This window comes from Cricetulus griseus, chromosome 4, assembly GCF_003668045.3.
Source record: "Cricetulus griseus strain 17A/GY chromosome 4, alternate assembly CriGri-PICRH-1.0, whole genome shotgun sequence".
In the NCBI taxonomy this organism is placed as follows: Eukaryota; Metazoa; Chordata; class Mammalia; order Rodentia; family Cricetidae; genus Cricetulus; species Cricetulus griseus.
The window spans coordinates 57,263,168-57,276,578 of record NC_048597.1 but is presented as its reverse complement, the minus strand read 5'-3'; the positions used below and the strand labels follow the sequence as shown (position 1 = coordinate 57,276,578).

Below are 13,411 nucleotides of genomic sequence, written 5' to 3'. Positions count from 1 at the left end.
CGCTCACCGCGCCTCTCAGCCCGGAAGTGACTTCCGCGAAGGCGCCGCGCTCCCTGAGCTTGATGGGATTGGAGGCTGCGGGTGAGGTCATCACTAGGCGCCGACCACGAACGGGAAGACCAGGTATGAGGAGGCTGTTGCTAGTCGGTTCGATCTACTCTCGAGTGTTTTTTTGTTTTTCTTTTTGTTTTTGTTTTTTTCTCTTTTTTCGATTAATGGCCTTTAGTCGGCTCTCCTTGGTCTCTCTTCCTACGAAGTTTCCTGTGTTATGTGCTTCCTGCTCAATTTCCACCTTGTGCACGACACTTGCCTTTTTTGCTAGCCAGTTAGTTCCCGCACCTTTACTTCGCCTGGACCCATTTTCTTTCTCTTTGGGCAATTGAGGACCTCTTGTCTTGGTCAGGTTAGATACATTTTTGTTTGTTTGTTTATTTATTTATTTATTTTGGTTTTTCGAGACGGTTTCTCTGAGTAGCCTTGGCTGTCCTCAACTAGCTCTGTAAACCAGGCTGGCCTCGAACTCAGGGATCCGCCTGCCTCTACCTCACGAGTGCTGGGATTAAAGGCGAGCGACACCACCACCCAACCCCCCCTTTTTTTTTTTTGTTACTGTAGACAATTGACCTTAGGGCATCTGTCCCGGTACTCCATTCTAAAAGTAAGGTGACAAAATTTGAACAGCCCTCGTAAATACGAGGCCTAAAACAAGTTTAGATAATCTCAAGGTGTCATTTGAATACTAAGCGTCACAATCTTTTTGGACAAAATGTAGTGCGATCAGATTCATCCCTTAGTAAAAAGATTAAGGAAATGTGGTGTGTGTGTGTGTGTGTGTGTGTGTGTGTGTGTGTGTGTGTGTGTGTGTTTTAATTTGTTAAACAATCCCAAGAGGGAGAATAAAGTGAAGGCATAATGATGGTCTCCAGGGAGTAAAAGAAATCCTGTATTATTTAGTCATACTATGTTTCCAAAATTTAAAGAGCACTTTTAAAAAGAATAATAGAGGGATGGAGTGATGGCTGATGGCTGAATGGTTAGGAGTCCTGGCTGCCCTTGCAGAAGACCTGGGTTCATTCCCAGCACATGTATGGAGGCCAAGGCCACCTGTAACTTCAGTTTGAGGTGAGCCAAGCCCTCTTCTGGTTTCATGCATGTCTGAGGTGTACATGCCATATGCATAAAGTAAAATAAAAGAACTGCAGTGTGAGCATGCATTATGTAAGATCTTTTAATCTGGCTTTTATATAATTCTCAAAATAGCTCCATTAAGTGGTTATAATAATAGGGCTCACAGACTTAGTAGTCAACTCCAGTGTCATGTAATCTTTATGTCGTAAGTCGTAAGAAGTCTTGACCGAGATCTGCCTATGTGTAATACAATTCCTGTTTTTTAATACAAACAAATGGACAGCAACTACTTCCCTACTCTGGTATAATTACATGCTTATTACTTGCCAATCCCTTCCTCAGAATCTCCTTCACCAAATTAAGTAACCCAAATTCTTGTCTGTTTTGTCAATGCTAATTCCACAGTCTTCTAGTTGTTTTGTTTGTTACTACTTTCTCCTCATGAGGACTAACTTCAGAAAACCCATATCTATGAGGAAATGTGGACCCACACTTAGTAATGGCCATCTATCTCTATGGTTCCTGAATGTTGAACCAAATATTGTCTGAATGACAGTTAACATTTCTTTTAAATCTGGTAGATCTGAAAAGGAGCGAAAGAACTATGCAGGATGATTAGATTGAAAGGCTTGGACATGACACCATACTACAAAATGTCTATAGTTGTAGCTACTTGGGAGCCTCAGGTGAGAGATCACATGAGCCAGGAGTTTGGGACCAAACTGGGTAAGACAGAGTCATTCAGTTTCTGCTTCTCCTGCTCTCCAAGGCTGGTAAAGCAGGAAGTCATAAATAAATTCATAAATAGAATTGTGACTGAAGAAAAATATTGATAGTAGAGATTATTCATTTATCACATACTTTGACCTTTATCTTGTAAGGATTTAATGATACTATCATTCTTTTCTCCCTCAAATCCTAGACAAGAGTTTCTCTGTGTAGCCCTGGCTGTGCTGGAACTCACTCTGTAGATCAGGCTGGCCTCTAACTCAAAGATCCTGCACCTCCCTCCCAAGTGCTGGGATTAAAGGTATGTGCCACCATCACCTGGCTGTTGTCACTTTACCCCAGTTATTCAGATGACTTTTAGTGGCATATTATCATTCAACGAACATCAGAGTAATTTCAAAGTAGAAAAAGGTTGCCTTTATCACTCTTGTTTTCTTACAAGTTTTTCACCTACTTTTCATGAACCACACCTTGTCCTTTTTTCCCATGTCAATATGTATTCTACCTGCTCATTCTACCCTTTAATAAAATGTTCTTAACATAGCCTACTTTGTTCTTATGCACTCCATGATCTCATTAGAGGAAATGATCTATTATCTAATTAAAGTAATCCATAATTGGATATGAGTAAATTCTGTGCTTTACCCTTTAAGCAACTACATAGGAAAAGACAAACATAGTGACTTGATAAACGAGTGAGAGAATATTGTCATTAACCTATTTCTACTAGGTTGTCGTCCAAGTGTAGAAAATCAACAACAGTAGCTTGCAAACAACTCATTTCTAGATTGTTTTGACTTAGCTCTTATTTAAGTAAATTTTCCTCATAGTCTTCTTAGTGTTTGACCCACACACACCCAGAGAGTCTCCATTAGCCCAGAGTGGCCCAGAATTCAAAATCTTCCTGCCTTAGTCTCCCAAATGCTAAGATTACAGGTGTGTGCCACCATTCCTGGCTTGTTTAACACTTTTTTAAAAAATTTATTTATTATGTATATAACATTCTGCTTCCATGTATATCTGCACACCAGAAGAGGGCACCAGATCTTATAACAGATGGTTGTGAGCCACCATGTGGTTGCTGGGAATTGAACTCAGGGCCTCTGGAAGAGCAGTTGGTGCTCTTAACCTCTGAGCCATCTCTCCAGCCCTTGTTTAACACTTTTAATAATGGTCTTTGGGTATGTTTTGTAGACCAAGTAAACAAATGATTTTGAAAGCTCTAGTTGGATCAATGATAAATATTATACATGATAAATGTTGATTGACTACAGTAAAAAAGCCTCACTGGATATTTATTTTAACAAAAATTTTTAGATTTGTTTATTTGATGTATATGAGTAAATATTCATAGATGTGCATGTCTTCTTGTGTGCCACGTGCATTCCTGGTACCCTCAGAGGTCCAAAGAAAGCATCGTATCCTCTGGAATTGGAGTTACTCTGTTTGTGAGCCGGGTGCAGTAACCAAAGCCAGTCCTCTGCAAAAGCAACAAATCAAGTTCTCTTAACCTCCGAGCCACTTCTGTGGCCCCAAATGAATACACACATTTTTGAGGCTTTCCTAACTTTTATTTAATAGTCCCACTAATATTTCTTTATTGTTTTTCTGATTACATAAGTGATCAATAAATATCTATGCGATTAAGAAATTTGGAAATTTAGTGTCATCATCCCCTACCTCAGGTACATTGAGTTGGATCTTGTTGGATTAATGAAAAATGATCAGAACTGCATTGTTGTCCGTAATAGTCCTTTTAACTATAAAATGTACTCATTAACTAACTTCTCTATTTGTTTTTTGGGTTTTGTTTTTGTTTTTGTTTTTTGTTTTTTTCGAGGCAGGGATTCTCTATATTGTTTTGGAGTCTGTCCTGGAACTCACTCTGTAGACTAGGCTGGCCTCAAACTCACAGATATCCACCTGCCTCTGCCTCCTGAGTACTAGGCTAGGCTTAAAGGCATGCGCCACCAATGCCCAGCTCAAAAATACCTTTAAAATTGAGTTATTCTTACAAAACACAAACAAAAAAGGGTAAGATTAGGAAACCTGCAAAAGCCTACACCTGCCAGTCAGCATGTATTTGGGTTCCTGTAAATAGATGTCTACTAGAGAAACAGAAATACTAGACACAGCTTATGTTTACCTAGAGTTTTGTAGATTTGGTTTTAGATGTCTTGAGAGGAGAGAGCAAGGGGATATATTGAGTTTTTAAGCTTCCTTTAAAAACTGTTGAGCCAGGTGGTGGTGCATGCTTTTAATCCTAGCACTCAAGAAGCAGAGGCAGGCGATCTCTGTGACTTTGAGGCCAGCCTGGTCTACAGAGTGAGTTCCAAGACAGCCAAGGAAGAAACCCTGCCCCCCCAAAAAACAAACTGTTGAAATGTTAGTTATATTTGTCTCATAGCAACAGTTCTTGTATAAAATCTAACACAGGTTTTGTCCCTCTTCACAGTTTTGCAGCCCATCATGGCAGTCAAGTGGACTGGTGGACATTCTTCTTCTATCCTCTGCCTGAATGCAAGTAAAGACGGGCTTGTGGCTTCAGGAGCAGAGGGTGGAGATCTTGTGGCTTGGGGTGAAGATGGGACTCTATTAGGACGCATGCAGTTGGAAGGAGCTGATGATGTTACCAGCATCTTGTTTTCTCCCTCCTGCCCCACCAAGCTATATGCCTCCCATGGAGAAACCATCAGTGTACTAGATATCAGGTCTCTTAAAGAGTCCGTGGACCGTTTTCATGTGAATGATGAAGAAATCAATTGTCTTTCACTAAATGAAACTGAAAGTCTGCTGGCTTCTGCTGATGACTCTGGGGCAATCAAAATCCTGGACTTGGAAAAGAAGAAAGTTACCAGATCCCTGAAGAGACATTCTAACATTTGCTCCTCCGTAGCTTTTCGACCTCAGAGGCCTCAGAGCCTGGTGTCATGTGGCCTGGATATGCAGGTGATGTTTTTGCAAAGAACCCTTGGGTAATTTCTGAGCAGGATTTGCTAACAAAATCCCTAGCTGTCCTGGAACTAGCTCTTGTAGACCAGGCTGGTCTGGAACTCACAGAGAATCCATCTGTCTCTGCCTCCTGAGTGCTGGGATTAAAGGGTTTAAGTGTATGTGTTGTGGGGGGTTAGAAGGTCTCTTCTCACTTTAACTGGAAATGTGAGTTGCTGGAAATGTGTGAGTGAACAGAAGCAGAGCACTGTGTGCAGTACTTTGGAAGCGGCATCACAAATTAGCCCTAGTTCAGAGGAGACCACTACAAAAGAGATGGGGTATGAAGCACACTGTATGGGGAAAGCTGGTGGGGTTTAAATGCTTTGTTCTCACAGGTGCAGATCTTGAATTACTATGAGAGTTTTTAGATAGCTTGAACTTTCCCATAGCAACTGTCCTTCCTGCAAAAGAAAAATCACATCACTAGGGTTGAGTGCTGAGGACTTTAAGTGCTTTGCACATAATTGTCTTCATTCTATTCATGCCCTCCTAATTATTGTTCCTTTTAAAAATAATTTCATCTTATGTGTATGGATGTTTTGCCTGTGTGTATGTTTGTGCACTGCTTATGTGCCTGGTGTCTGTGCAGGCCAGAACCGGGCACTGGATCCTCATGTGGAATGGCAATCCGGAGTCAGGTGCAGATATAAAGGTAGTTTATTTAGGAAAATGCTACTCACTGAGGTCAGCCTCGCCAGTCAGGTGCCAAACCTTCCTCACTGTCACCCTGACCACGCCCAAGCATTACTTGTAACCAGCCCCAAGTGGGCGGGCTTAGGGTATCCCCTACAGGATACTGTGGAGCTACGGTTAGAGACAGTTGTGAGATACCACATGGATGCTGAGATTTAAACCAACGTCCTCTTGAGGAACAGTTTGCTTGACTGCTAAGTCAATAACAAAAAATCAATATTGCCAGGCAGTAGTGGCACACACCTTTAAGCCCAGCACTCTCGGGAGGCAGAGGCAGACAGGTCTCTGAGTTCGAGGCCCGCCTGGTCTATAGAGCAAGTTCCAGTACAGCCGAGACTACACAGAGAAATCCTGTCTCAAAAAAAATGAAAAAGGAGAAAAAATCAGTATCATCCATAAGGTTGGAGGGCATAGTAGTGGAATCAGCAGGTGTCCAATGTGCGGGGACCCTCCCCAGATAATTCTCCCTGGAAATGTTTGTAGTGCCTCTGTTCTATTCAGAATCATTCAATGCAGAATTATTGTCGGTGTTTTTGTTTTTCAAGATAGGGTTTCTCTCTGTAGCCACTTGCCTCTGCCTCCAAGCACTGGGATTAAAGGTGTGTGTTACCACCAGGATACTTCTGTATTTATAGGACACAGTTTTCCCTACAGCCCACAACTAGGTCTTGGCCAAACCCTTCTGAAATCTGCATTCTCTACCCTCAGGTTGGCTCTTCCTCTGATTTTCAAGAAGCATCTGTGTAGCCAAGTGGCTGTTGTTTATAAATAATCAGATATAGTGTGTTTTGACTAGTCTTTCTTTCATCCTTTGGCTATACCAGTTTTCATCACTGGCGCATTAGTCATTAGGGGTTGTATTCTTAGTTTTGTTTTTTGAGACAAGGTCTCACTGGATAGCATTGGCTGGTCTGAAATTGGCTATGTAGACTAACCTGACCTTGAACTCATAGAAACCCACCTGCCTCCTGCCTCCTGCCTCCTGCCTCCTGCCTCCTGCCTTCTGCCTTCTGCCTCCTGAGTTAAAGGGATGTGCCACCATGCTGGCTGGCTTGTTTATTTTTGTTTTTCTTTCATTTTTTTAAATCTGGGGAATGATGCTGGGAGTTATATCCAGGGATTTGCAGGTGGCAAATAAGCCACTGAGCTATATCCTTAGCCCAACAACTGTACTTTCATGGAGTCTTTTGTGTAGAAGCTTTTAGGATCTGGCTTTGTAAATCCTACCTCCACCTCTGCATTCTAGTTTTAGTCTAGTGTCAAGTAGCATTACCTGGCATGTTGTATTTAGAATGTTATAGGAACTGTGTCATATTTTATTGGAAGCTCAGTAAGCACTGTAGTTGAGCAACATGCCTAGAACACTGTGTGACTGTGTAACTTCACCTTGTTTAAAGGTGATGCTGTGGAGTCTTCAAAAAGCCCGACCCGTCTGGATTACGAATTTACAGGAGGATGAAACAGAAGAAATGGAAGGCCCCCAGTCCCCTGGTCAGCTCCTAAACCCCGCACTAGCCCACTCTGTCTCAGTGGCATCTTGCGGCAATATTTTCAGCTGTGGCGCAGAAGATGGTAAGGTGCGCATCTTCAGGGTGATGGGAGTCAAATGTGAGCGAGAATTGGGATTTAAGGGTCACGCTTTGGGGGTATCCCAGGTCTGCTTTCTGACGGAGTCCCATCTGCTGCTTACTGGAGGGAATGATGGGAAGATAAGGTTGTGGAACGTGAGCAGTGAAATGGAGAAGAAACAGAAGAGTCCTGCAAAACACACCCACAGGAAGAAAGCAAAAAGAGCAGCTTGCCCCAAGCAGGGTAGGGACTCTAGTACCACAGGAGCAGACGAGGAGGAGCATGCAAAGGTTTTGCCAAAGCTCGATATTGAACACGGAGAAAAAGTGAACTGGCTCTTGAGTTCAAAAATAAAAGGGCACCAAAGTATATTAGTGGCCGATCAGACGAGTTGTGTATCTGTGTATCCCTTAAATGAACTTTAGTACCAATAAAAAGCTCTATAAGAACTCTGATAAAGTCTTTTTGGATTTTTGTTTGTTTCCTCCTTGCTTACTAAGACAGCCTCACATTTGTACCCCAGGCTAGTCTGGAACTCACCACATAGCACAGGCTGGCCTCAAACTTGTAGCAATCCTCTTGCCTCAGCCACTGAATTCTGAGATTACAAGCATGAGCCATCTCTCTGCTCTGCTGACAGAACTTTATTTTACTTTTAGGTTAAAAAAAAAACTCTTGCTTTTGGCCGGGCGTTGGTGGCACACGCCTTTAATCCCAGCACTCGGGAGGCAGAGGCAGGTGGATCTCTGAGTTCGAGGCCAGCCTGGTCTCCAGAGAGAGTGCCAGGATAGGCTCCAAAGCTACACAGAGAAACCCTGTCTTGAAAAACAAAACAGACAAACAAACAAAAAAAACTTGCTTTTAAGAGTAAGACTTTTTTAAGTGTGTAAGATCATGTCAGTTTGAACAAAAAATCATTGGATAATATTTCATGTAGTAAGTGACAGAGTTTGGGTAAAGAGATTGACTGAGTATTAACTGTCTACCAACTATTCACTGACTATTAATTGTGTGTCAGATAGTTGACACAATATTTCATTTTTTCCCCATACAAAGTAAGTTCGGGGCTTTCTCTTACTCTGACTTCTTGTCATTTTCCAATGAAAATCATTTTTGTTGGGTTTTAAACTTAATACTTTAAAATGGGGCTGGAGCGATGGCTCAGAGGTTAAGAGCAATGACTGCTCTTCTAGAGGTCCTGAGTTCAATTCCCAGCAACCACATGGTGGCTCACAACCATCCGTTATGAGATCTGGTGCCCTCTTCTGGTGTGTAGATATACATGGAAGCAGAATGTTGTGTACATAATAAATAAAATCTTTAAAAAAATACTTTAAAATGTTTTTCTTGTTTAAGATTATGATCTTAGCTGGGTGGTGGTGGCACACACCTTTAGTCCCAGCACTTCAGAGGTAGAGGCAGGCGGATCTCTGTGAGTTCAAGACCAGCCTGGTCTACAAGAGCTAGTTCCAGAACAGTCTCCAAAGCCACAGAGAAACCCTGTCTCGGGGGGAAAAAAAATAGGGGGCTGGAGAGATGGCTTAGAGGTTAAGAGCACTGGCTCTTTTTCCAGAGGACATGAGTTCTCAGTAACCACATGGTGGCTTATAATCATCTATAATGACATTTGATGCTCCCTTTGGTATGCAGACATGTGCAGACAGAACACTGTATATGTAACAAATAAATAAATCTTTAAAAAATTGTCATCTTAGAAATAATATATCCAGGTAGATAGTGCATGCTTGTAATCCCAGCATTCAAGAACTTGAGCTGATGACTTTGGTTTAGAGCTACTTAGTGAGACCCTGCCCCAGAAAGACAAAGGTAGAAGAAGGAAGGGAGGAGGGAAAGGAAGAGATGGGAACAGAAGGGTAGGAGAGGGAAAGAAAGGATTGGGTTTGTTTGTTTGGTTGGTTGGTTGGTTGGTTGATTGGTTGGTTTTGAGGCAGGGTCTTCCTGGGTGTCCTTTTGCTCACTGTGTAGACCAGGTTGGTCTTGAGCTCACAAAGATCCTCCTGCCTCTGCCCCTCCCCATCCCTAGTGTTGGGATTAAAGGGGTGCTCTACCACACCCAGCCAGAGATATTTTTCTTTTTTCTTTTTTTTTTTTTCCCCCCGAGACAGGGTTTCCCTGTGTAGCTTTGGAGCCTATCCTGGCACTCGCTCTGGAATACCAGGCTGGCCTGGAACTCACAGAGATCTGCCTGCCTCTGCCTCCCAAGTGCTGGGACTAAAGGTGTGCACCACCAACGCCCAGCATGCCAGAGATATTTTTCTAACGTTTAATAAAATATAGACTATTAGTGAATATTCAGTTATTGACTAGCTGATTGACTGAATGAGACAAGCCTAGGATTTTTTTTTTTTTTTTAACAATCATACATTCAAAAAATACTTTGGTTGTTTGGTAGACATACAGCACAGACCCCAGAATTAACCATCACTCTACATAAGAGTAAGTATGCTCCCTCTTTGCTAATCCATCATCTAGTCTCCATTCAAGAGTAGCAGTAGTAAGAAATAATGAGAAAACTTTTATCTTCCATGCCAAGGTATCTTTCATTTGAAAATTAGTCTTAAAATGTTTGTTTTGTTTTCTTTATTTTTAATAGCAGATAGCGGCTGGGTGGTAGTGATACATGCTTTGGGGGACAGTTTGAGGCCACCGTGGACTACAGAGCAAGTTCCAGGACATTCAGGGCTACCCAGAGAAACCCTATCTTGAAAAAACAAACAAACAAACAAAAAGTATTCAAGGCTTTTTAAAAAATCTAAATAAAACTGAAAATGCATTTAAAAACTGATATATGAATTCAGAAAGAAAATATAGTTTTAAATTTTACTTTATGAGTGTCTTCCTGGATGTATGTCTGTGCATTTTGTTGGTACAATACCTGTTGGAACCAGGGGAAGTTGGAACCTGGGGCTGGAGTTTTAGAAGGATGGTTGTGAGCCACCATGTGGGCTGGTGCTTGACCACTAGGTCCTCTGGAACAGCAGCACTGCTCTTAACTCCTGGAGTCATCTCCGCAGGCCTAAAAAGAGATTATTGTTGTGTGTAGCCAAGGCTGTTTTTGAACTTGGAATCCTCATACCCCAGTCTTCTGAATGCTGGTGTTATGGGCATGTACCACAATGACATTGAGGAGTTGGTTCTTTTTTGAAACAGGGTCTCACACAGTGCAGCAGATCTTAAAGTCTGTTTCATGAGTTCTAATTTGTCTTAATAATAAAAATCGGGAGCCAGATATTGAGGTAAATGCTGCAAGATCAGAGAGACAAAGGAGCAAGCCACAGCCAATTCTTAGCTCGACAACACCTCAGCTGAAAAAGGCAAACTCTGTCTCCTCTGGCCTTAAACTCTCACCACTATATCACTTCCTATCTGTCTGTATCTTCAGATCTTCAGGCAACCTTTATTTGTTAGGGCACAGACAAAATATCACAGAAGTCACTGTGTGAAGGAGGATAACCCTGAACTCCCAATTTTCCTGCCCCCACTTCCTAAGTGCCGAGTTACAAGCATGTATACACATGTGCCTAGCTCTAGAGAAAGTTTATGACTTAGTCATTTCTCTGCCTGTGATATCTTGTCCAATGCAAAAGAACCTGCTCTAAAGCAGCCAGCTCCAGACACATGATTCAGCAGGTGAAGCAACCTTTCAGCTCATAGTAAATTAATGCTTCCATTTAAATAGCTGTCATTTGGCTTGCATTTAATAATTTAGAATTGAATTCATAGTTGCTAAAGAACTGTATGCATAAGACAATTATACTTCATGTTGGGTTTGAACATACTTAAGCAGCTTTATACACAATTTTAATATAGGACTTAGTGATAAACCCTAAACATCTAATAAATTTTTTCTTTTATAAAGAATGCAGTTGTTAACCGGGCAGTGGTGGTGCATGCCTTTGGTCCCAGCATTCTGGAGGCAGAGGCAGGTGGATCTCTGTGAAATCTACAAAAGCTAGTTCCAGGACAGCCTCCAAAGCTACAGAGAAACCCTGTCTTGAAAAACCAAAGAAAAAATAAAAAGAAAAGAAAAATAAGAATGCAGTTGTTGGTCCAGATGTGATAGAGCACACCTTTAACCCCAGAACTCTGAAAGCAGAGACAGGTGGGCTCTCTGTGGGTTCTATGCTACCCTGGTCTACACATTGAGTTCCAGGCCAGCTAAGACTACATAGTGAGTGAGACCCTGTCTCAAAGTAATAACCATGCAGTCCTCAGGCCCTCAAGGTAGCTAGCTCATAAGGTTAACTGCTGGCTGTGCAAGCCTGCCAACCTGAATTCAACCCCCACAAGTGACTTTCACATGTGCTTCTCTCTTTCTCTCTCTCTCTCTCTCTCTCTCTCTCTCTCTCTCTCTCTCTCTCTCTCTCTCCATCACCACCATCATTCATACCATTCATACACACACACACCATCACCATCATTTATTCCATTCATACACACACACACACACACACACACACACACACACACACACACACACACTAATAAATGAAATTTAAAAAGAATGTAGCCTCAGTGACTGGGTGCTCCCCAATGCCATGACTACAGGTAGGGGAACACATAAGCAGTTATGATTAAGCCCTACCTAATTGCCCTGACTGGTCCTGAGCAGTGTCATTGCCAGTTCTTAGCAGCATGTAGTTTCTGATACTAGTCACTAGTCACTAGTCTTGCCTCCATGAGACAGAAGCCACCAGGCAGCAAGGATGGTTTGTAATGTGTCACCAAGGGGCTGAGTAGACATTTTTTTCTCTGTTCCCCTTAAATATCTTTCTATAAGACTGGCTCCTTTGCCATTAACATAAACCAGTTCAGCCTGGCATGGTGGTGCAAGCCTTTAATCCCAGCACTCTAGAGGCAGTTGGATCTCTGTGAGATCCAGGCCAGCCTGGTCTACAAAGCCAGTTCTAGAACAGCCATGGCTGTTATACAGAGAAACCTGTCTTGAAAAACCAACAACAAAAACATACACTAGTTCAACCCCCCACACTCCCTTGTTCCTTGTCCCCCTTTTTCGCCTCTTCACATTTCCTGATGCTGGGAGTTAAACCTAGGGAATTACTCATGATTGATTAATAAATGCCCCACAACTGAACAATATTGCCAGTGTTTACTTTTTATATTGTTCTAAGGCTGGTCTTCCTAATTTGTCCATGCTATCTGTTAGGTCTCCCTGATTTCTTTCCCAATTTGTCATTTGTATGTAGGAGGGCTACTGATTTTTGTGAGTTAATCTTGTTACTGCTATTTTGTTGAAAGTGTTTATCGGCTGTAGGAGTTCCCAGCAGCATTTTTAGGGTGGGTTATGTATACTGTCATGTCATCTGAAATAAAGATACTTTGACGTCTCCCTTTCTGTTTTGTTCCCCTTGGTCTCCTTTAGTTGTCTTTTAGCCATAGCTAAGCCTTCAAGTCTATATTGAATTAGTATGGAAAGAGAGGACAACCTTGTCTTATGCTTGATTTTAGTGAAGTTGCTTTGGGTTTCTCTCCATTTAAGTTGAGGTTGGCTATGAGCTTGCTGAAAACTGCCTGTATTATGTTGAGGTATGTCTCTTGTATCCCTAATCTCTTCAGGACTTTTATCATGAAGGGATGTTGGATTTTGTCAACAGCCTTTTCTGCATCTAATGAGGTGATCAGGTAGTTTTTCTCTTTCAGTTTGTTAATATAGTGAGTTACATTTATTGATTTGCATATGTTGAACCATCCCTGCATCTCTAGGATGAGGCCTACTTGATTATGGTGATCTTTTTGATGTGTTCTTGGAATTGGTTTGCAAGTATTTTGAGAATTTTTGCATCATTATTCATAAGGAAAATTGGTCTGTAATTCTCTTTCTTTGTTGTGTCTTTATGTGGGTACTATGGCCTCATAAAATGAATTGAGCAATGTTCTTTTGTTTCTGTTTTGTGGAATAATTTGAAGAGTATTGTCATTAACTCTTCTATGAAAGCCTGGTAGGAGTCTGTGCTACAACCATCTGGCCCTGAGTTTTTTTTGTGTGGTGGTGGGGTGGAGAGACTTTTAATTACTGCTTCTATTTCACTAAAGTTTATAAGTCTGTTTAAATTGCTTATCCTATCTTTAACTTTGTGGTATGTATCAAGGAAATTACACATTTCTTTTAGATTTTCTAATTTGGTGGAGTACAGATTTTTTTTTTTTCGAGACAGGGTTTCTCTGTGTAGCTTTGGAGCCTATCCTGGCACTTGCTCTGGAGACCAGGCTGGCCTTGAACTCACAGAGATCCGCCTGCCTCTGCCTCCTGAGTGCT

At 41.8% G+C, this 13,411-nt stretch overlaps 1 protein-coding gene across 6 annotated transcripts; it reads left to right on the top strand.

Annotated features, from left to right (window-relative positions):
- Position 1: 1 nt before the first annotated feature.
- Wdr53 (WD repeat domain 53) lies at positions 2-7,568 on the top strand. 6 transcript variants are annotated; one of them, XM_027412857.2, is made up of 4 exons: positions 2-123; positions 4,313-4,806; positions 6,942-7,121; positions 7,200-7,568. In XM_027412857.2, the coding sequence occupies exons 1-4, from the start codon at positions 63-65 to the stop codon at positions 7,536-7,538; spliced, it is 1,074 nt and encodes a 357-aa protein (XP_027268658.2). In that variant the 5' UTR covers positions 2-62; the 3' UTR covers positions 7,539-7,568. The 6 variants fall into 6 exon arrangements, with proteins under 6 accessions (XP_027268658.2, XP_035300528.1, XP_027268657.2 ...); XM_035444637.1 differs by having other exon boundaries at positions 6,942-7,116; positions 7,200-7,342; XM_027412856.2 differs by having other exon boundaries at positions 6,942-7,568.
- The last annotated feature ends 5,843 nt before the right edge of the window (positions 7,569-13,411 follow it).